Source organism: Bombus huntii, chromosome 1, assembly GCF_024542735.1.
Source record: "Bombus huntii isolate Logan2020A chromosome 1, iyBomHunt1.1, whole genome shotgun sequence".
Classification (NCBI taxonomy): Eukaryota; Metazoa; Arthropoda; class Insecta; order Hymenoptera; family Apidae; genus Bombus; species Bombus huntii.
This window is the reverse complement of record NC_066238.1, coordinates 11632107-11656470: the sequence shown is the minus strand read 5'-3', so window position 1 is coordinate 11656470 and position 24364 is coordinate 11632107. Positions and strand designations below refer to the sequence as shown.

General features: G+C 30.7%; 5 protein-coding genes across 9 annotated transcripts in view; 2 read left to right on the top strand and 3 right to left on the bottom strand.

The window, feature by feature from the left end:
• The window catches only part of LOC126864990 (coiled-coil domain-containing protein 102A), a 268441-nt gene extending 265706 nt beyond the window's left edge, over positions 1–2735 (bottom strand). The window contains exons 1-6 of one of the 3 annotated variants that reach the window (XM_050616993.1): positions 2418–2735; positions 1469–2202; positions 1168–1393; positions 582–791; positions 235–482; positions 49–164 (exon numbers count right to left, since the gene is read on the bottom strand). In XM_050616993.1, coding sequence (XP_050472950.1) covers positions 146–164; positions 235–482; positions 582–791; positions 1168–1393; positions 1469–2202; positions 2418–2528 — 1548 coding nt within the window. In that variant the 5' untranslated portion in view covers positions 2529–2735 and the 3' untranslated portion in view covers positions 49–145. The remainder of the gene's footprint in view (positions 1–48; positions 165–234; positions 483–581; positions 792–1167; positions 1394–1468; positions 2203–2417) is intronic. The other 2 variants (XM_050616985.1, XM_050616977.1) reach the window with 2 other exon arrangements.
• Positions 2736–2935: 200 nt separating this feature from the next.
• Positions 2936–5730, top strand: LOC126864989 (negative elongation factor B). The gene is made up of 8 exons (XM_050616962.1): positions 2936–3101; positions 3186–4007; positions 4079–4246; positions 4326–4451; positions 4532–4801; positions 4875–5159; positions 5233–5433; positions 5520–5730. Exons 2-8 carry the CDS (start codon positions 3399–3401, stop codon positions 5670–5672), a joined length of 1812 nt encoding a protein of 603 aa, XP_050472919.1. The 5' UTR covers positions 2936–3101; positions 3186–3398; the 3' UTR covers positions 5673–5730.
• A 65-nt stretch (positions 5731–5795) lies between these two features.
• LOC126864977 (putative RNA polymerase II subunit B1 CTD phosphatase RPAP2) lies at positions 5796–8251 on the bottom strand. Of its 2 annotated transcripts, none has more exons than XM_050616941.1 (6): positions 8071–8251; positions 7866–7980; positions 6612–7799; positions 6395–6555; positions 6140–6310; positions 5796–6067 (listed from the first exon to the last, which is right to left on the bottom strand). In XM_050616941.1, the coding sequence occupies exons 1-6, from the start codon at positions 8130–8132 to the stop codon at positions 5908–5910; spliced, it is 1857 nt and encodes a 618-aa protein (XP_050472898.1). In that variant the 5' UTR covers positions 8133–8251; the 3' UTR covers positions 5796–5907. The 2 variants fall into 2 exon arrangements, with proteins under 2 accessions (XP_050472898.1, XP_050472907.1); XM_050616950.1 differs by having other exon boundaries at positions 7866–7975; positions 8071–8238.
• A 592-nt stretch (positions 8252–8843) lies between these two features.
• On the top strand, positions 8844–18685 carry LOC126864930 (CCR4-NOT transcription complex subunit 1). 2 transcript variants are annotated; one of them, XM_050616841.1, is made up of 14 exons: positions 8844–9291; positions 9854–10066; positions 10216–10650; positions 10736–11032; positions 11116–12059; positions 12158–12311; positions 12390–13391; positions 13465–15102; positions 15183–15446; positions 15520–15737; positions 15824–16030; positions 16101–16227; positions 16305–17833; positions 17914–18685. In XM_050616841.1, the coding sequence occupies exons 1-14, from the start codon at positions 9190–9192 to the stop codon at positions 17990–17992; spliced, it is 7209 nt and encodes a 2402-aa protein (XP_050472798.1). In that variant the 5' UTR covers positions 8844–9189; the 3' UTR covers positions 17993–18685. The 2 variants fall into 2 exon arrangements, with proteins under 2 accessions (XP_050472798.1, XP_050472809.1); XM_050616852.1 differs by having other exon boundaries at positions 8845–9291; positions 16101–16221.
• LOC126864954 (pyruvate dehydrogenase phosphatase regulatory subunit, mitochondrial) lies at positions 18654–22751 on the bottom strand. Its single transcript, XM_050616901.1, has 14 exons — positions 22344–22751; positions 22051–22263; positions 21817–21980; positions 21550–21713; positions 21277–21460; positions 21003–21208; positions 20632–20947; positions 20301–20458; positions 20076–20224; positions 19793–20000; positions 19592–19681; positions 19330–19509; positions 19051–19251; positions 18654–18937 (listed from the first exon to the last, which is right to left on the bottom strand). Exons 1-14 carry the CDS (start codon positions 22601–22603, stop codon positions 18728–18730), a joined length of 2703 nt encoding a protein of 900 aa, XP_050472858.1. The 5' UTR covers positions 22604–22751; the 3' UTR covers positions 18654–18727.
• Between the last annotated feature and the right edge of the window lie 1613 nt (positions 22752–24364).

Below are 24364 nucleotides of genomic sequence, written 5' to 3'. Positions count from 1 at the left end.
TATTTATATTTATTAAATTGATACGAAAATCAATATATTGAAACTTACCATTTGCTAATTTGCCATCATTAGTTATACGTAATTTTTCTTCAAGATTTTCTCCTGTTCCTACATCTACCGAATAGGTATCAGTACTGATAACAAATTAATTGTCAATATGAGTTCTATAATTTAATGAAAAAAATGTGGATATATAATATAATCAAGATATTAATAAATATTGTTACCATTTACCTATTTCGAAAATGTTCCAATTGTACATTAGCTGATTTTAACTGTTCTAAGAGATCCTTATTTGCTCGTTGCAATTTACGAACATTGTTAGTTGCAGCATCCACTTCATCTTGAACTGCAGCTAATTCTTTTTTCAATTCCTCTACTCTCGCTCTAACTCTCTTTACTTCTGCTTCATATTGCTCTGATCTTCTCATGGCATGTGAAAGTTCTGTTGTTTTTTCTTCCAGAGATTTTTTCAATATTGTCTAACAATAAACAATAATACAAATGTTTAATTAAATTAGTATAATTATATACTAAACATATATTATATTCAAATTAAAGTGTTAGTACATAGTACAAACCACATTCCTAACTAAAAATTCTTGTTGCAATTGTCTTGTATCGCTGTCTGATGTGGAAACTGGACGTGATCGTCGAGATTCTATCCTTTCTTGTAAATCATTTAATTCATTACGGAGTTGCTTATTTTCACGTTCTAAAGAAATTTTTTCTGTTTCCAAACGTTCTCGTTTTCCCCATTCGGCTGCATTTTCTGCTTGAAGTTTCTCTAACTAAAGTCATATAATCACAAATAATTACAAATATATCAAAGTTTTAAATATATTTCTATATTTATATGTCGGAGAAGAGTCAGGAATAGGGTTGTGGGCGTTTGATAAATCTTCATTGGAATTGGCCATCGTTGTGGTATAACAAAGGTACAGTCTGCTAACACGAGTATGGATACTACCGACTCTACAATCAACCGCGGCGGTTGAGCACTCGCGACACTAGTGATAATGGTCTTAGGTTCAATAACGAATCCGCGGTCAACGGGATGATAGATATCCTTGCTCACAAAATCGAACTCAAACGTGTAATACTCACAGATCAAACGCCCACAATCCTATTCCTGACTCTTCTCCGACATATATTTATAAGATATACCTCAGCCCTAAGTTCACACAGACGACGATTCATTCCTTCTCTACTGGAAGCTTCATCAATTATACCAGCTTGTACATCGCTAAGCTTAATTTGAAACCGATCTTTCAATTCAAGTAATTCTCTTGTAACATCAGCTTTGCTTTCTTCTAATTCTTCACACTGTTCTCTTAATTGTATTATTTCTGCTTTCAATTTTTCCATACTACGATGTAAAGAATTTTTTTCTCTATTAAAATAAAATCCAATTAATTCAGTAAATTGAAGTTAGATATAAACAAATAGTAATTTTTCATATTCTTACTCTCTTTCAGTAGAAATAGTTTTTGTAGCTTCATCCAATTTATGTTGGAGTAAAATTATTTTTTGTGCATATGAATCATCTATACGAGTTAGTAATGAAGACGAATTTTTCTCTACATTATCTTCTACAGAATTAGAATCTGCAACCAATCCTGCAATATCTTTATCTAATGAATTAAGAGGACTCTCTTTATATAATTCTACAGCATGTTTTGGCACTGCACCTTGTAATACATATTCTTCAATATCTCTATCTGGTAAGATACTATGACTTCCTAAGCAAACATTAGAGTCATCAAGAACTTTACAAGTAAGTAAATCTTTCTGAGAATTTACACTTTCACTTTGTTCCACATTATTGTAAAACTTCAATAATTCATCTATACCTAATGTATTTCTTAATTGTGGATCTGATTCTAAAACTGTAAAAATTTGTTGATCAAATTGGCCAGCGTGTTTTAACAATACCATATGTATTTTTTCCATTTCTTTTTTTAATTGTTCATTTTGTAATTCAAGTTCCTGGCATTCGTGTTTATAACTATTTGCATCTTTTACAGCAATTTCTAATTTTGATCTAAGCGTCTTTGCTTCTTCTCTTGCCATATTCCTTTCATTACGTACTTTGCTCCACTTTTCTCGCCAGTTAGCGGTACAATCTGACCACCACCTCATTGTTTTTTCCATTTGTGCAGCTCGCGCTCTTGCTTCCTCAAGCTCTCTTTGTCGTAAAGCCTAAGGATATTGAAAATAAAAAGCTTACTGTAGGTAAATATTATTCTAGTATTAAAATAAATATATGTAATCATTGCTATTGTTTATACAGAAATAAGTAAGAGTAAAATGTTTTTAAAACTTCATATGTATAGAGTGTAATTTATTTTTTATGTAAAGTAACAAGAACAAATTGTTATGGTTCAAAAATAAGAGTAACAAATTTTAACTATTACCTCTTTAGTTTCCCATTCACTATCCACATAGCGTGATGAAGATGGTACATTAACATCGTGTTCTTTCATATATCGTCGAGAAGACGTTCCACTAGCTGTTGATTGTGCCATAGTAACCTAAAATGCTACTATCTTATGAATGAATGTACGTTAAACAGTATATATTCCCTCTCGAATCAGATCACTTAACAAATTTAGAGACAATTTCTGTATCTTATTTATACTTTAATTTACATTATATTTAAGAGAATAGCAATCTGAATACAATACTTGAGTAAATTTGATCTTTATACATCACATAGTATATTTTCTGAGCTGACATTTGTGTTATCTATATATATAAATATACATATACATATATAGCTATAGGTACATATTTCGTAAAAGGAAACAGAATAAGTATAAATAGGTGAGGTGTATAAGTCGTGTCCGTGATGATTGTGGCTGGTGGCTGTAGATGTCGCTGCTGGGGGTACTGCTATATTTTCTTCCTATTTAGAATCGTGGAATAAAAATCTGACTCAGTCGCTGGAATTCGGATCCTGCGTTCCGAACGTTCGTAATCTATTGCGCTAACCTCTGCGCTACCGTCGTCCGTTAGTTGTTTATGTCGAGTAGCGGTATTTGTGCTGTCGAGTGACGCCGCATAGGTATATTCTTTCTATTCACTGTTGGTTTAAGCAGGTATATATATAAATTCAATAAGAAGTTATTGCTAAATTTATTGTGATATTGTAATAATGTGTAACAATATACTGATAATTTCAGGTTATATAAAAGTAATACAAAATTATTTATATGATGAGAAATCGTATTTGATAAATAATTGCAATTAAAAATGAAAAATATTTAGAAATGATTCTTTGTACATCTTAAAATATATCGCAATTATTAAAAAATGTATTGAATCATATAATATTACATTATAATTCTGTATTCATTTGTGTGTAAAGATATTCCATATAAATAAACAAAACAGTAATGAATACTGTGAAAAATAGTTGTGAGATTGGAAATGGTTTGGATGATCTTGGTATACCTGGACAAGGTTTCTTAAGAGATGCTTTAACAAGTTGTACAGACCCGCTAAAAGCAATTGAAGAATTTCAGTTAGAAAATGGTATTTTATTACCATCTTTACGTCCAATGTTACCTTTACTTGATCTTCATGGAGTAAGAAGACTAGATTTTCATGCATCAGTTCTTGAAGAATTAAGAGAAAAATTAATAAAAAGAATTAATGAAATTGGAACAGAAAGAGCAGACAGAGGTTCAGCAGGTGACAGAAGATTAAAAGAATTATTGTCCAAAAGTTTTCCAGCTGTAAGAGTTGCAGCACTAAGGCCAGTTGTTATGTGTATTTTAAGAAATACTCCACACATAGAAGATAAATATTTACGAGTACTTGTTCGAGAAAAAGAATTATACAATGATGCAGACACTGAAGTTAAACGTCAAATTTGGAAAGATAATCAGAGTTTATTTGGAGATGAAGTTTCTCCATTATTTAGTCGATATATCATTGAGAAAGAACAAATATTATTTGATCATCGAAACTTAAATAGTCTTTTCTTTATGCCTTCTCCCAAGGTATAGTATGTTAGAAATAAATATTCATTAAAAAAATTGTGAATTTCTAATTATATAATTTATATATTTAGGTAAGAAGACAAGGTGAAGTAGTACAAAAACTAGCACATATGATTGGACATAGTGTAAAATTATATGACATGGTATTACAATTTTTAAGAACTTTATTTTTACGTACAAAAAATATACATTATTGTACATTAAGAGCAGAATTATTAATGGCCTTACATGATTTAGAGGTAAATTTGTATCATTTTAAATTACTTATACAATATTATGCAAAATGAATATAATATTATTTAAATATTAAATATTTAGGTACAAGATATTATTTCTGTTGATCCATGTCATAAATTTACTTGGTGCCTTGATGCATGTATTAGAGAAAAGAATGTTGACATTAAAAGATCTCGTGAATTACAAGGTTTTTTGGATAGTATTAAGGTATGTAATAAAAATATTTGCATTTAATAATACCTATTTACTTATTGATAGAAACTAAAATGATCTGCATTTTTCTACAGAGAGGTCAAGAACAAGTCTTGGGTGATCTAAGCATGATATTATGTGATCCATATGCAGTAAATTTCCTTGCTAGTAGTGCAATCAAAATTGCACTTCATTTGATAAATGGTGAAGCACTGCCTAGAGAAAATGCAGTTCTTGTATTGTTACTCAGAATGCTTGCATTAGGTTTATCTGCTTGGCAAATGATTGATTCGCAAGATTTTAAGGAACCGAAACTAGATAGTCAAGTTGTGACAAAATTTCTACCTGCACTTATGTCTTTAATGGTAAACTTACATAGGCTGTATATAGTAATACGTAATTTTAAATAAATGTAATAATTAGTAATTCATATTTTAGGTCGATGATCAAATAAGACAATTAAATTGTAAACTTCCGCCTGATGAGAGAGAAAGTGCAATTGCTATAATAGAACATTCTGGTCCTCCTCCTGATGCTTGTCAAGCATATGCACAACTTTCAGGAGTTGCTGCTGTTTTGTCTATGTATTATGCATTACATGTAGGAGGTGGTGGTGGAATAGGAAGAGGTAGAGGTGATGCTAGGGGTTTAATGAGAGTATTAGCTACTTTACCAAATTGTCAAGCACAACGTGCATTTGAAGATCCCTTTTTACACACTTTAGTAAGTACATTTTACTTAAAACTTAATAATCATTGATAGCATAATAATTAATTAATTTGCACATGATTTGCAGGTATCATTATTAATATTAAATATGGCTGATGAATTTCCTAATGAATCATTCTGTACAGTCATCTTTGACGAATTTTTCTTAGCTGGATTAGGCAGAGACAATGTTACACGCCATTTATTAAAGTTACTTTGGTACATCCATCTAAAGTTACCTCCGACTCGTCTTCATACCCTAATAAAAGCACTCCAACCAACTAGTCAGGTAATATATTTTTTTTAAAAGAAAAAGATAAAGTTGTATTATATCATAACTATATAACAGTTTCATAACCTCATGTATGATTTCAGCATAATGAAGCAGTACATAGTCTTTATGAAGCTTTACGTGATAAAATTGGGAATCGCTCCACGGAGGATCAATTAACAACAACACAAATAGATACATTAGGTCTTGAATGTCCACCCTCTCCTCTTACTGGCGTACCTACACCAGCATTGTAAACATAATGTAACATTTTTTATTAATATATGCAAAAATAAAACTTAATTATGAAACTTATGAACAGTTAGTTTTTTACGTTGCACGTTTCTTTAATTTTAATGAATAATGAATGTAAAACATAATAAAAATTTCATATGTATATCTTTATTCTACTTATATTATTCAAATACAATATTCAAAGAGTAGAGATGTTATATAATATGCATGATTTAAACGACATTAGTATTTTTATTATTATACAGGTATTTGTTTATCTGTATTATTAATTAATTCCATTACTAGTCTGTCTAAATAATTTGAATCCAACTTGTATGACATTAAAATCATTGAGATGTACATTGATGCTTGTTTGCTTAACAATACAAATTTTAGCTCAGGATCTATCATGCTCAACCTAAGTAAAATATATTAAAACATTAATCATTTTTATGATAATTAAATATCTACAGTTTATTGAAATACTTACATTTTAATGATAATAAGACCCACAAGAGTCCATTCAGCTGTTTTAAAAATAACATTTGCAGCAGACAATGAGAAAGTGTTAATTAATGCTTTAATTAAAGTACTCTTTTCTCTGCTGTATATATATTGTGGTAATTTATTACTAGCTAAAGCACATAATAGGTCAGGTAATCTATAACAAAAAAAAAATATAAAATAAACATATTTATAAAATTATAAATTAAGAATATTAAAGAAACATAGAAGATCATATTACATTTTATTAAGTTTGTCTAAAAATATTCGACGTCGAAGTATTTTAGGTGCATGTGCTTCTGTTAAAGGTAATATTGGAGTAAAATCATTATCCTGATCAGTAACTTCTGTAGTGTTTTTGTGATTTTCTATAATCATACTCCCTTTATAAAATGCCCGAACCTACAAATGATACTTATGTTAGAAATTCCTTACTTTTTAAATTAAGCTGTACATACTTTTAATTCCATTTTTTCCCCCTCTTCTTGAAGAACACATAAATGAGGTAGTGGTTTTAAAGAATTTGTTGTTAAATCTACATGGATGTCTTTTTCATCTTCCAACTGCAATTTATTTAATTTTTTACACAAATGCATGTATCTATCATATTGAACTATATTTTCTAACAATTGATTTTTAATATCTTCATTTCCTAATAATAAAGAAATTGTATCTTCAGTAATCCAATTCCTTACATTATGTTCAATATGAATTGCAAGATTATAAAATTTATTTGACTGATTTTCTTTAGTAGAATTTTGTTGCTTATTTTTTTTATTTTTATTTTGTTTTATTTTTTGTATAGGATCTTTATTACTAATAACAGTATTATATTTTGAAATAGTTGTATTATCCTCTGTTTCTGATGTTTCAAGTAACTCATTTTGTTCTTTATTTTCTATATTTTGATTTTTGTCTTTATTTACAAGAGTAGCACAATTATTTACATTTATAGTATTTTGAATTCCTGTATAATCTAGTAAGCTATTAGCTTCTATGGTACATATTCTTTTAACAGTATTATCATTTATGTAGTCTTTAGCAGTGCTACCTTTATCTTCTGAATTAATAGATACTTTCTTCACATCTACAGGTTCCTTAACACCATTTTCTGGAAACTCTTTTAAAATACCAGGTTTTTCAATAATATTTTTTGCTACATTTTCACTACTTCTTGGGGACATTTTTATTGTATATTCATCATGTGCTTCAACTTCTGAAGATTTACTGAGAAGTGTATTTTCTGTACTTTTGCATGTTTTATTATTTTGTACATGTTCATCTGTGTTTTCAGAATTCAGTACCATTTCTATATCTCTCACATGAATTTCATCTCTAAGCATACTTTCTTTTAATTCGTCTTTGTTTAACAATATTTTAAATTCTGGTATTTCTTCTTTATCTCTCAACCATAATGGACTCGTGGGCATTTGTTCTAATAAGTAATTTGAAGCTCCATAACAATGTGAACTACAAAAATTTTTACGCCTTGTTATATCATAAACCTTATTTTTTGTTGTTGATATATGGTATCGTTGATCAATTATTTTTGTTAATGCATTACTACATAATACATAGCCACATAATTTGATTATAGCCCTTTCCTCAATTACATCTTCCATGTGACTTTTGTTAATATATCCTAACTGTAAAAAATTGATAATTATTTAAAGTAAATGTCAAATTATTTAAACACATAAAAATATACTTACATTAGTCAAAAGCCATTGGAAATCTATTTTTGGTTCTAGAAGGTGTTCAACAATTCTAAGAGCTTTTGCATCACATTGTTTCTTTTTAATTATTACTAATTGCATTTGTGCTTTACTTAAAAAATGTAATAAATTAGTATATATTACATATATTTTTTATATTTCAATTATATTTTTAAATACATTTATGCAAAGTAAATCTTACCTCATCTTCTTTTTCACTTTTTTCCTTTCAAAAGTTTCTTTTCTAATATTAGACATCTCCATTTTTAAATAATAATTACAAGAAAATCTATTTTTATAGAATCTTTATTAGTCACAACTCAGCCTACTCTTGTGTACTATTGGTACTATTACTCTACTAGTGATCTATTTTATACAATATCTCATTTTAGAAGCAGATATGTCTGGAAAACGTAAGATAAAAAAATTCCTGCATTTTAGGAATAATAAAAAATAATAGAATAACTGAATTATAATAAAATCAAGTTGTAAATCAGATTTTAAAACTATTCTTCACACAAATGTATAGTACCTAATAAAAAGTAGAAAATTTAAAAATATACAAGAATGGAGTGAACATTTTTCATATAATATTATTTATACCAGTTTATGTTTCTACTAAGATTCACTTATATTATTTAGTAGAGCATCATTACTATTTTTTATTTTATATACTTAACGCTAATGTTCGAATGTGATTAAGTAAGAATTTACAATTTTATCATCTCTTGAAAAATATTTTAGTAAATATACATATCTATTTTTCACTGAAATAATGATTATAGTAAAGTTGGTCAACCTGTTTACGTAATTAATTAATCAAAGTCCAAACAAATTTAGTTGTTTTCTTAATCGTATATGATTGTAAAATAAAAAAATGAATTGACATGCTCTTTATAATAGAATTTATAAGAAAATTTTTTACAATTATGTAAAAATTAGTAATATAACATATAAGAAAATGTAATAGATTTTCATTCGAACGTTAACGCTCTCTAGTGACGATTTAAAGAAACATTGAACCGGCTGTCTTGTAGAGGTAGAAGTCTACCGAAGTAGATGGAAAAAAAGACCAGTAAAGTGTGACTGGTTATATGGTGTGATTTTGGAGTAGTGTTACGTTTTGAGTATTATCTTGTTGTGCTCGCCATGACGTTGGTTTGAAATTGTATTTCAAAATATTAATCCCGATGTTGGTCGCAGGACTGTGCCAATGTAGTTTTCATGCTTTTAACGAGGAGAGAATCCGGGGAGGCAATTCGTGGATACCGAAGAAAGCTTCAAACGTGTTTGAAGCTTTCGAGGTCGTATTCATGGAACTATGAACCTGGACTCGTTATCTTTTACTTTGTCACAAATCAGTTATTTGGTTACGAATTTAAATAAGAAAAATTTTCGAGACAGCTGCCAAGAAATATCAGTTGTAAGTAGAAAAAAACCTGTTGTACTACTGCATCTCTTATGTCCACCCCTTCCACCTTCTATTCATCACACGCCGTCCTCGGAACAACGCAATATGCTTCGTGAATATTATTACAGATTCCATTTAATTTCAATTATTAAAGTGAACATCTTCACAAAAAAAAAATAAATGTGGATTTATATATAGATTAATAAACTTATTCTATAAGTAATGGCAATTGAATATTCACGCGGCATGAAATACATCTTGAACTTAGCCTCTTTCCGTAATTTGTATGTATTCCAACGTATTATTTCGAACGATGAAACTCTGTATATTTTTCAATGCTCCCTTCTAAAACATAAATAATAATAATAATGTTTCAGTTACTTAACAAATATAATAGTTGTAAAATACTTATTTGTTTGAAGTTATTTTGAAATATATTATAATCTTTTCTCAGTTTTATTTCTGTTACTGAATATGTGATAATGCCGTAGAGGTCATATCTAATATATTCATGTTTATATACATATTTTATATATGATAATTCATCATTCTAAAATGTATTATTGTATTCTAGCTGGTGCAGTGGAAGGGTTTGGAGGCAGACAGACATTTGCTGCGCTCTTTACTCTCGTGCATCGACTTTTCCACAGGAGAGTCACCAGAATTAAGTGCGAGAGATTACTTTCAAGTGCAACTTTTAAAACAAGAGTGTACTAATCTTCTTAGCAAACCTTCTTTTATTTCTAATCTGTGCTTTGCTATAGACCATCCATTTCATCAACAAAAGGTATATTTTACTTTTTATTTTGGTAAAGATTATCAGAATTGGTGTGTGTATATGTGTATATTTATATAAATTGATATATATTAAACATTTCTTTATATCACATTCTTTTAAAACAAACAACTTTTGTTAATTTTAACTTTATCTTTTAGACTTTGAACCCATCACCAAAGTTTTTTTTACGTTTAAAAAAGGCACTTGGGTTAACTCTGGTACAAGAAGTTGCATTTGCGATTGCATTGCTCCATTCTGAAAATACTGAAATTCGTACATTAGCTCTAGAGCACGTACAAAAACAGCTGCCTGAATTGATAAAAAATTATATTAATTCTGAAACAAGCAACAGACATCACGAAGAAGGATTGCACGATTCATTACCTGAAGTTCTTCATCTTATATTGTCTCAAGCTTTTCATTCAGCCAATCAATTTGGCCTTTCATCTGAAGCAAAAGAAAAATTTCTCAAGAATTTGAGGCGCGATTTTCCCCGTGAGCTGGTACCAGTGGTGCTAGCACCACTCTTGTACCCAGACAACGGGGAAACTCCGCAAACCAAAATCGAACTAAACATGGCTGTTAATCAAATGGTAATACAAATAATAATAACTGTATAATTATTGTAATATATTATATATTAAAAATCTTTTAATACATGTAATATGTCTATTTTAGGATGGGAATTCTCTAGTAGAATTGATTATGGAATTAGGATATGGATTCACTAACAGTGTTGAAGAATGTCGATCAGCTTTGGCTGGTTTAGGGGCTCGAGAAATATCTCCAACATGCGCAGCAAGGGTTTTAGGTCATATGGCACGTAGCTGTAGTAGTCTTGATGATGCTGGAGGATTACAATCATTTTGGGGTAATTCAGGAGCTACACAAGATGCAAATAAAGAAAAATCAAGTGATAATGCTGCTCCTACTACATGGAATGTTGAAGTTTTTGTTCAAGCTTTAAAAGAAATTGTAATCTTTAGTAACTGATATCTAATAACTTTATGTATTAAATTAAGTATTTAATTTTAATTTATGTTCATTGTTAATTACAGCAATCAACATTATCTTGGAATGAAGTGATAGTTAAACTAGATCATGCAGAATTTGTTATCAAAGATAGACAAGGATTGAATTTATTGATCACAGGATTAAGGTTGGGATTGCAACATCAAGGATATCCTCCAGATATGTTTCCTGTGGAACTTTTTTATCGTCATTGGGATAACATAGAAGGACAGTTTTCTTTAGTGCAACAAATTTTAAAGTGCCCTGATATATTTTGTTTCGCCGATTATCCATATCATTCTGTAACTGTTGATGTATTGAAAGCAGCACCAGAGAGTGACAGTAAGGAAGCACAAACTTGGAGGTCCTTAAATGTAGTTGAATTACTCTTGCATATGGCAGAAAGAGGACTGTATGGACCAGTTCAAGAAATATTTAAATGGCCCATTCAACACTGCCCTGATGTTCTTGTATTAGCATTATTACAAATTAGTGCTCCTATTACAATACTTAGACAAGAATTACTTAGTACATTAATGCCTATTTTTCTTGGGAATCATCCAAATTCAGCTGTTATTCTACATCATGCATGGCATGGAAATACAGTTAAAATAAAATCTATTATTATGCATGCTATGGCAGAATGGTATATACGTGGAGATCATGATCAAACAAGACTATCTCGTATTCTTGATGTTGCTCAAGACCTCAAAGCATTAACTCATTTATTGACTGCTCAATCGTATCCATTTGTTATTGATCTAGCCTGTTTGGCTTCAAGAAGAGAATATTTAAAATTAGAAAAATGGTTGACTGATAAAATTAGAGAACAAGGAGAAGTTTTTGTTACTGCTTGTGTAAAGTTTTTACAAAGACGTTGTCCTCAAGTAATGGGACCTGGTATAAAGGAAGATCTTACAGTACCAAAAGCAAGTCAACTTCCACAAGAAACACTAACAACAATGCTTGCTTGTTTGCAAGTATGCGCTGGGTATGTTTTACTGTTTTTGTATTCTAAATGTTTTTAATATAAATAATATTTCCTTATTATTAATATTTTTTTTATTTCCCCTCTTTTTTATTTTACAGAAGTGTATCTCAAGAATGTTCCGAGGCAATAATGACAATGGTACAAAATTGTAGTCTAATGTTGAGTAAAAGTACAATGAGTAGACCTCCACCACCAGGAGTTTTACGACATCGTGGATTGGAACCTTTTAATCCAGCAACTTTGGGAGGACAGGTATCGAAATTAATGTAATTTCTTATATTTACTTGTACACTAATCTTATATATAAATATATCTTATTTAATTTTGTAGTTGTTTTCTTCAAAACAAGTGGATCCGCTTGGAAATTTAAGTTCAAGTCTTGCATCTATTGGTTTGGGTTCCAGTCTTGGTCCACCAAGTAGTTCTGCGTTTAATTTATCAGGTGCACTTGGACCTTTAGTATCAGCACCTGGCTCTCCATCTCGTCTCATGGGACCTTCTCCAAGTCCATTTCCAATGTTACCGTTATCTTCACAGTTGCATTCAGGACCAGTTGGTACACAAGGACCATCTGTTTTACCTGGAAGTACAACAATCGGAGGATTAGGACGACTTGGACCACCAACAGGCATTGAAAAAGCAAGAATACCTGAAGCATCGAACTTATTTCCTGATATGGCACAAAATGTTTCCAAAGAAATTGAAGATGAAGCAAACAGTTACTTTCAGCGAATATACAACCATCCGCCACATCCTACCTTATCAATTGATGAAGTTCTTGATATGTTAAAAAAATTTCAAGATTCTGGTAGTAAAAGAGAGAGAGAAGTATTCAACTGTATGTTGCGAAACTTATTTGAGGAATATCGATTTTTTCCTCAATACCCAGATAAAGAGTTGCAAATTACGGCACAATTATTCGGAGGAATTATCGAAAGAGGATTGATTAGTAGCTATATGACACTTGGATTAGCTCTGAGATTTGTATTGGATGCACTTAGGAAACCAGAAGGCAGCAAGATGTATTACTTTGGCATAACAGCTCTGGATCGGTTCAAAAACCGTTTAAAAGACTACCAAACATACTGTGATCACGTCAGGGCAATTCAACATTTCAGTGAGTTCCCACCACATTTAATTGAGTATATAGAATATGGATTCCAGGGGCAGGAGCCTCCCACAAGACCTCAAGGTCCAGTTCTCCCAAAATCTTTAGCAGCTATGCTGGCACCAGTTACTACACCATATAAAACTATTACAACAACAACAATAACGACAAGCACTACTCAAGCGAAATCATCCACGACTCCAACCACCTCTCTCTCAGCCAGAGTAAGTAAAATATAAATTTGAGAACTGCATAATACATTTTCATTGTTACTTATGATTTTTTCTTTAATTTTAGCCTTCTATTGCTAATGCAACAAACATTGATACGTTATTAGTAGCAACCGATAAAGAAGAAAAGATAACAACACCTCCAGAAGCTTTGCAAGATAAAACAGCATTCATCTTCAATAATCTTAGTCAACTTAATTTACAACAAAAATGTGATGAAATTCGAGAAATTGTCACAGAAGAGTATTGGCCTTGGATGGCTCAGTATTTAGTAATGAAACGTGCAAGCATAGAATTAAATTTCCATGCTTTATATTCAAATTTTCTGGACTGTTTGAAATTACCAGAAGTGTACAAAATGGTTACTAGAGAAACATTTAGAAACATAAAGGTTTTATTACGGAGTGATAAAGGAATAGCGAATTTTTCTGATCGCTCACTTTTAAAAAATTTAGGTCATTGGCTAGGAATGTTAACTCTTGGCAGAAATAAACCGATTTTACACATTGATATAGATCTAAAAAGTTTACTTGTCGAAGCATATCACAAAGGTCAACAAGAACTTCTTTATGTTGTTCCATTTGTTGCTAAAGTACTTGAAAGTTGTGCAAAAAGTCGTGTTTTTCGTCCACCTAATCCTTGGACAATGGCAATTATGAATGTATTAGCAGAATTACATCAAGAACCAGACCTAAAATTGAATTTAAAATTCGAGATAGAAGTATTATGCAAAAATTTAAGCATTGATGTAGGTGAATTAAAACCTGCGCTTTATTTAAAAGATCCAGAAAAATTACGGAACTTAGAATATCAGCTATCACATCCTAATAAAAAGTCTGAATCAAACAACAATCAGCAACAAACACAAGGTCCTATTGAAGAATTGGTTGGTCCTACTACAGCTGGAACTATTGTTCCACAAACAGCTCCAGCAAATACAACACCATCTTTACCTACTGGTCCACCAGAGCCGCGTTTTAATTATATGGATATTTCTGTAACAGGAATTGCTAATATTTCTCAACATATCACCATTAATAATAATTTGCCATTATTCCAAACGCATCCACATTTGAAACAGTTTGTTCGTCCAGCTGTTGAAAGAGCAATTCAAGAATGGATTCATCCTGTAGTTGATCGATCGATCAAAATAGCTCTAACCACTAGCGAACAAATTGTGAGAAAAGACTTTGCATTAGATCCAGAAGAAGTTCGAATGAGAACAGCAGCAAGACATATGGTTCGTAATTTAACTGCTGGAATGGCTATGATTACTTGCCGTGATCAAGTTTTGGCGTCAATTAGTACAAATTTAAAACAAGCTTTTTTAACTGCAATGATGGGCACCACCCCACAACAAAAAGAACTTGCAGAACAAGCAGCTAATGTAGTAGCTGCTGATAATATGGAACTTGCTTGCGCATTTGTACAAAAAACAGCTATTGAAAAGGCAATTCCAGAAATGGATAAACGTTTATTGAATGAAATTGAATTACGAAAAATTGCACGGCAAGAAGGAAGAAGATATTGCGATCCATTACTTAAATATCAAGCTGAGAGAATGCCTGAACAAATAAGACTAAAAGTTGGCGGAGTGACGCCTCAACAAATGGCTGTTTATGAAGAATTTGCGAGGAATATTCCAGGATTCTTACCACTATCTGAACGAGACACACAAGCTTTGTTAATGCCAAAACCTGTTACAGTATGTATTCCATATTCTATATGTCGTATATTTATAATTCTTATATAATATTGTTTATTTAAAATACTTTTTTCTTAAAGGAACCTACTGTAACTGCATTTGCTGCTAATCCAGCAGTTGCAGTAGCGACGGCACAACAAGTTGCTGCATATGCAGCAGCTGTGAGTAACGATGAAGTTGGAGCTATGTTAGAAAAACTTGCAGCTGAAGTTGAAGTATTGCTTGCTGCAATGGGTCCAGTTACACCTCCTCCACAACATGCTGCTCTTCACAGTCTCTTAGATTCTATTATCCTAACACGAAGATCAAGAGATGCAGGCGCTGCTATGACATTACTTAAAAAAGTAAATTATTACAAATTATATTATTTAAGTATGTAATCTACATTATATGCAATCTATATATCTCTAATTCTAGGCTGTAGAAGGTTTATTAGATGGCCCTACCATTACCAGCGGTGTAATAGATTCAGAAATTATATTGCGATATAGAGAACTTCATCTACGTATTTTAAAATGTTTACAAGATCCACGTGCCTATGGCATGCAATGGACAAACAAACACATTACTCGGTGTTTAACTGAGTGTCGAGAAGAGTTTCGATACAACTTCGAAGCTGTCGATTATCTTATCAGGTATTCTATTTTTCATAATATATTATTAAATTATTAAATTTATTTGAGTGATAAAATATAAATAGTACCGTTACTATATTTTTTAGGTCTCATTTAATTAGTCTTCCACAGTATGATTTAGCTTTGGCTCAAGCTATAGATTCTGGAAATTCTATGGCGACAGCATTTGCTATGCAGTTGGTGCAACTTTATTTAATTGATGAAAGACAAACTACACATGTTGCCGAATCTGACCTATTTCACACAATTGAAATACTTGCCCGAATAGCTCACCACAGAGCACCACCTGAAGGGTGACTATTAATATTACGATATTAATTAGTGCAGAATTAATTCAAATAAAACATATATTTTTTTTTTCAGAATTTTACTGTTTAGACTGACAAATCTGATAGAATCATTGCGCCTAAATCATGATACAGGAGTATTAGCAGACAGAGCTCCTGCTGGCCCTACGGCGCATATTCATTCTGGAATTCTACAGGTGAGAGTAAGTAAATTCTGCCAATCTTAAGGCACCAAGAACACACGTTTGTATTTACAATTTATGTTATTTATTTTTTACAGGCTCGTGACTTTGACGATCCACCTGGATTGATGGAAAAGACGGAATATTTGTTACGCGAATGGATCTCAATGCATCATAATCCAACGCATGCTCGTGATCCCACGAAAGCTTTCGGAATGTTTGTCCATCAAATGAACATTCATGGAATCCTTAAAACAGACGATCTCATAACAAGATTCTTTAAGTTGAGTACTCAGATGTGTGTCGATTCGTGTTATCGTGCTTTAGCTGAGACAAATTCTGTAGAATGTATTGTTCGTGCGAAATGTTTCCATTCGTTGGATGCTTTCGTTCGTTTGATCGCACTTCTGGTAAAACATTCTGGTGACAGCACAAACACTCATACAAAAATTAATTTACTGAACAAGGTTTTGGGAATCGTTGCTGGCGTATTACTACAGGATCAGGAAATGCGAGGAACTGATTTTCAACAATTGCCGTATCATAGAATTTTCATCATGCTTTTTTTGGAACTTTGCACCCCTGAACCTGTATTGGAAGCAATAAATTATCAAGTATTAACTGCTTTCTGCCATACGCTACATATACTTAGACCAGCCAAAGCTTCAGGATTTTGTTACGCTTGGTTGGATATAGTTGCACACAGAGTTTTTATTGGACGTACGCTTGCGATTACACCACAACAAAAATGTTGGGGCATGTATGCGCAACTTTTAATTGATCTCTTTAAGTACCTTGCATCATACCTTCGAAACACGGAACTTGCAAAGCCTGTTCATACGTTATACAGAGGAACAGTTAGAGTACTATTAGTCTTATTACACGATTTTCCTGAATTTCTTTGTGAATATCACTATGGATTTTGTGATGTAATTCCACTTAATTGCACACAGATGAAAAATATTATTTTAAGCGCATATCCAAGAAGTATGCGGTTACCTGATCCATTCACGCCGAATTTAACAGTTAATCTGCTACAACAAGCAACACATACCCCCCGAATATTGACAAATTTTGCATCTATGATACAGCCATTAAGTTTCAAAAAAGAACTTGATTCGTATTTAAAAGCGCGAGCTCCAGTTACTTTCCTTTCTGAATTGCGTAGTAATTTACAAGTGTCTCAAGACACTGGTTTTCGCTACAATATTCCATTAATGAACGCTCTCGTACTTTATGTTGGGACACAAGCTATATCTTTTATTCGCAGTAAAGGACATACGCCTAACATGTCTGCTATCGCACATTCTGCACATATGGATATATTTCAAAACTTGGCAGTGGATCTTGATACAGAAGGCCGTTATTTATTCATAAATGCAATTATGAATCAGTTGCGGTATCCTAACACCCATACGAATTACTTCTGTTGTACACTTCTGTACTTGTTTGTTGAAGCTAATACGCAAGCGATACAAGAACAAATTACAAGAGTTATTCTTGAAAGACTTGTTGTAAATAGACCTCACCCATGGGGTCTTCTTGTTACTTTTGTTGAACTTATCAAAAATCCAACATACAAATTCTGGACGCATGAATTTATTCACTGTGCACCAGAAATTGAAAAGTAAGTTATTAATGATAATTGTGTATTTTATTATTTTGATTTCTCATATAATGTATATTTTTTTATTTATATTGTTTCAGGTTATTCGATTCAATAGCTCATTCGTGTAGGAACCTAAAAGATTTAGAATCCATTCGGGAACCGAATATCCCAGAGTGATAGGACGCTTTATTTTTCATTGTCGATTTGTGTACAGTAAAAAAGAAGAACATAAATAATAAGAATCGCGTGTAAAAAGTTGTTAATGTACGGATAGATGTACCATACTTTGGGCTTAACTTTTGGTGGATAGATATTGAATAATCGTATATTAAGTGTATCAATTGAGCTAGAATAAGCGAGATTACTATTATGTTAATATTTTAATAAAAATATTGTTGCATCGATCAGAAAGCAACGAACATTCAACCTCACAAAATGTGTCTTTTGAACAGTGTACTTGAGACAGTGTGTTACCACGACATTGTAATATTATAGCACAAATGTCAGTATAATGCGTATCATAATGAAGAAGAGGAAGTCAAGACAGCAAGGGTGTTCAAGAAGTAATAGTGAATTTTTGTAGGTTAAATTGAATATAAATGTAATATGAATAAGTGGTATATTGAATCAATACCAAAATTAATATGTACTATGTAAGTCATTTAGGGAGTATTTGCAGAATGTATGGTGCACCTGAAAATCTGTAATATAGTATATAATTACTAGTATACATTGATGTAATTTTTTAAGAATTGTAGCTACGAAAAAAGATAAAGCTGATTAATTAAAATGTGGTTTAAGTAATCCTTTGCTTTATATGTTAAGTAGTGATTTATAATTGTCACTTATTAAATAATTTATTAAACTTTATATACATTATTTGTACAAAACTCAAAACTTATAATGTTAGAGTCAAACAACTTGATGATCACGTGTTGCATGGTAAGAATCCCTTTCCTTATCTGGAAATTTGGTTGGTAAATTAGGACTATGCAAATGACATTTTGCGGGAAATTTTATTCCCGCTACATCTACTTCGTAATCTCCTGACAATATATATTCATTTGTCACTTCTTGTGGACGTCCTTGTGAGTCAAAATTTTGAACAAATCCAAGGCAAACCTAAATAAAAATTTATTGATTATTATAAATGTTTATATTTTATGCTTTCAAAATTTACCAAAGTTTTATAATCATATAAATTTAGCAATCTGTTAATAACGTTAAATATGTACCTGCTTTTTGAATGTAAATCCGTAACCTGTAGTAGTCGTCATTCCACAATATTTTCCATTTCTAAAAATAGGTTCACTGCCCCAACACCATGTATCTAATTCGGGATCATGATCGTTTAATAATAGCTGCACATATTTCCGTTTTACACCTTCTTCGCGTTGTTTTAAAAGAGCATCTCTTCCAATAAAATGCACACCTTTCTATTAAGCATATAGCTTTAAAATATTGTTTTAATTAAACTTTAATATATAAATCATGCAAATTCTAAAGATAACTACATCTAATTTTACTCTCCAAGTTCGTCCACATTCCAAAGGAGTAGTAAAGGTGTCTAAATCTTGACCCCAAAATGCGTAAAATTTTTCAACTCGTAAAGCTCGAGTTGCATAGTAACCAGCATGTTTTATTCCATACTTAACTCCAGCATCTACTAATCTTGTATAAACATGTAATGCAAACTACAAATGTGTAATGTGTACATCAATAAAATATAAAATTCATAATTTAGAAAAGATTTTTTTATTAATTTAGGATACTAACTTCATTTGGAATATATAAGACATAGCCAAGTTCTCCAGTATGAGTTAAATTCATTGTGCGTATTCCATTAGCAAGACCAACATCTAACTCCTTTTCAAGAAATAAATGTGTGGTAAACATAATAAAATTAAATATGAATAATATAATATTAAATATACTTATAATTAATAATAAATATAATTAATAATTAATAATAAATACCTTAAAAGTAAAAAATGGAAAGTTTTTGGGATTTAAGTCAGTATCTGTTAATTCTGATAATAATTGCCTAGTAGCAGGACCCATAATACAGATTGCTGTATATGCTGATGTTACATCAGATACTGCTACAGAACCATCTACTGGTAAATGACGATTAATCCAATGCTTACATCGAGTTTGTTGTATGGTAGGTGCAATCATCATATAACTTAAATATAAAAAATCTAATTATATAGCTATATCTTATATCTTATAAGTTGTACAACTTATTTAAACAACTTACTGATTGGGAGCAATACGTGCTAAACTGCAATCATTTTCATAACCTCCACGATGATTTTGTAGACCTGTATGAATAATACCTCCTACTGGAACATCAACATCATTGGAACACAAATATTGTAAAAAATCGACTACTTCCGTTCCATTTGACTAAAACAATACATGAATTGAAAAATCATGTAATGCAATAATATATCCATATATTAGTTACAATAATCTATCATACCCATAAATCAATTTTAGTGAAAGAAGAATAGTCGCTCAGTCCAATTGTTTCTCGACATGCAGCATACTCATTCCAAACTGCTTCAAACCATGGTGGTTTACTGAACGTATTTGTATATGCTATCTTACATCTTTGAAACCCATCAATCGTCTCTAAATCTGTGTAGCAAAGCAATCTGTATAATAAAATCCAGTTTCTTCTTTTATAATACAGACATGTTAATAAATAATGTTTTATGAAGAATTTTATACTAAAAAATATAGAAATATCTATCTTCTAATATAAAATTTTTCATAGAAAATTTGTCTTTTATAAAAGAGAGTGAACCTACCATTATCACCATCTAATTGAAACCAGGATGGTCTCTCGTACCCCATTACTTGACCAAATATGGCACCAGCTGCTCGAAGTTTTGGATAAATTGGAGACATTCTTAAATTTCTACCAGTTTTAAATTCATGATGTGGATATTGTAGAGCATAATGCATGCCAGGAACTTCTTTTACTCGATCACGTAGGAATTTACGGTTGTTATGAAGTCCCAAAAATCGTGACACATCTAATTCATACATATCTAAAGATGTTGAACCATTAACTATTAATTCTGCAGTTGCTCGACCAACTCCACCAGCTGCTGATATACCCACCTATAAAAATTATATTTTTGTATATCTTATAATTTCATAACTTAAGGTAACTTACCGTTTTCATACCAGCAGCAATATAATAATTACGTATTTCTGGTGCTTCACCAACTATCCACTTACAATCTGGAGAAAATGCTTCAGGACCATTACATAATTTTTCTAAAATAGCATTTCCTAGACTTGGAATTCTATAAAGCATTTGTTCAAGTAATATATGAAAATGGTCCCAATCTTCTGGCAAAAATCTTTGCTCTGTACCTCCTAAATTAAAATTTGTTGCATATTTAAATCTATATAAGGTCAATAATAAATAAAAATCTATATCTAACCAGGTATTGTTCCATCTTCAAATGCTGGTTTTGCAACTGGTTCAAAGCCACCAGCTAATAAACTTCCGTTATTTTCTCGAAAATAAATATATCCATCTAAATCCCTTATAACAGGGGTCATAGGATCTAAACCATTAATTGATTTTGTATGCAAATAATAATGTTCTACAGGGTGGAGAGGCACCTAAAAATAGAATATATTTAATTCAGATTATTTATAAAAATTATATTTCTTTCTTATATTCACTAATAACAGTAAAGAAAATATTTAACCTTTACATATGGCTCGCTTAATTTTCCTACATTACGTGCCCAAAATCCAGCACAATTAACAAAATGTTCACATTCAATAGTACCATGTGTTGTTTCTACAGCTGCAATTCTACCATTTTGTGTAATAATTTTAGTAACTTTACAATTTTCAAACACTTTAACACCTAAAAGTATTAGGAGCTAAATGAATTTTACAATCTCATTATAATATGAAATTAAATACATATTCTTATATCCTTTTTTACTTTCATGAAAAACTGTAAACACCTTTCTTTCTTGCCTCTCCTATTAATGTTAAACAAATTTGATATGGATCTCCCACTCCATCCCCTGGGATCCATAATCCACCAACTAAATCATCTACTCGTAATAATGGACATATTTCTTGTACTTGCTTTGGTGTAATCAAATGACATTCAATATTGCGGGAACTAAAAATATTCATAGAATGATCTACATTTAATTAATTTTATATACTACTACAATTAGTAATTGACTCACATAGACTGTGCTTTCATTCGTCTAAATACAGTCATACGATCTCTTGTGCGTGCTAAAGAAAGACTACCACATTGTTTCCATCCTGTTGATAAGCCTTTTTTTTCCAATGCTTTATATAATGCTATGGTATCCTGAGCTAGCTTAACTTGTGCCAAACTTGGTTTAAAAGCTCCTACTAATCCTGATGTATGCCAGGTTGTTCCACCTCCTAATCTAAATTTAGTCAAAGTAAATAAATGAAAATACATTTTTATCCAGTCCAAAATGGACTTACAAAGTCTGCCATTTCATACCTGCCGCTTTCTACAATAACAGTTTGAGATCCTAATCCCATAAGTGAAAGATGATAAGCAACTGCACCACCCATAACACCACCTCCACATATAACAACTTTTGTTTGCTTAGGAAGTGGGTCATCAACATCTTCATTTGTTTCTACAGTAGTTTTTGAACTACTATGTCTTATTCTTTTGTTGTAGTTGTAAAAAGCAAAATTATTCCATTTTGTCACAAATTTATTACAAATTAATTTAGAATGATGCCACATTGTCATAATGTATATAGATAGAACTTTAATATCTTTTACTAATTTTCACGTAAAAACAATATAAATATACATGTATATTTATAGATCATCACGTTTCTTTTAAGGTTAGATTGTTATAGAATGCGAGACTGTTCTCTGAACTATCGTTTCATTAATTGTCTTCAAACACTATCAATTATATTATGTTAACATTTAATTTACAAAATTCAAAATACGTTTAGTCTTTAATAAATGTCATGTTCCTGTAAGTTTTTATGAGATCACTTAGATAAAATCGGTTTGAAAAAGAAATAAGTAGTTATAACCGATTTATATTAAATAAATGTAAAAAATTTTATTTGAATTATAATTTTGATTGTTATATAATAATACAGTTTTGAAAATATAAAAAAAATGTTTAACTAGTAAAAGTCGACGAAAATATGTAAAGGCAGGCAAAAATTACTTAGGACATTAAATTTTATTCATTTTGTTTATAATATTATAATTTTATTAATATAGAATACATTGCTGAACATTTTATATAAAAGCATATATATTACACTAAAGTAATATCAAAAATACAGATGAGTTAATCAAATATGGTTATTTTTACAATTATTGTTATTTATGACTACATTTTATGACTACACTTTTTTTTTTATGACTATTGTAAGAATTAGTCTCTTCTATAAATATACAAGTAAAAATTACTATCTTATTCAAAAATACATTTTTGAGATTTGCTATTAGTATAAATTATTTATAAAATACCTATATTAATTTGTATTTATACATATATAGGCACTCCATTGAAAGGCATTAATTACATAATTTATGGAATATCAACTTTTTTTTACATTAACATTATTAATTGATCTTATTTTTAAAATGTAACTTTTCTGTTATATGTTATAAAGTATTTATTTCTATTTGAAAATATATAAATTTTTATAAGTGATAAAAAGACAGCAGTGTACATTATTTCCAAAAATAGTTATTTTCATAAACTTCTTCATAGACTTCATAAACTTCATAAAAACAGGCACAAATTGTATAAATTTATCATCTTTAACAATTTAAAAAAATAGATTTTTAACAGTACTTGCATACACAATAGTACTTGAATATTACCTCATCTAGAAGTAATTTTATAAACATGTTACATATGAAAATTTATATTATGTACTATTTGTTGTAAACAAAATTATCGATGAACCTTGTTTTCATTTGTACATTCTGCTCAATTACTTTATACTTTTATAATGAAAAAGTTTCCAAATATAACAAATAAATTGAATTCTAGGAACTTTTTCATTTAATATTTAAATCCACGAATATGTTTAATGATTCCCTTTATGAAAGTAAATATCAAATACTTTTTTTATATAATTATGTGCAATCTTGCATTGTGCATTACATACAGGGTGGTTGGTAACTGGTGGTACAAGCGGAAAGAGGGTGATTCTACGCGAAAAAAGAAGTCGAAAATATAGAATAAAAATTTTTCGTTTGAGGCTTTGTTTTCGAGAAAATCGACTTTGAATTTTCGCTCGGTACGCGTACACTTTATCACGTCTCATTATAACGGATCTCACTGTAGATCGTTGTCTCGATTGACGTTATGTTGATAAACACTTCCAATGTGACCGAAGTGTTTTCCTACCTATTAACTTACTATCCGACTTTTATCGCTATCCACTATCAGTACCTATTAGTCTACCATCATGTCTACATACAGCAATCGGGAATATACGGACATGACACTTTCGTTAGGTGCGTGTGGTG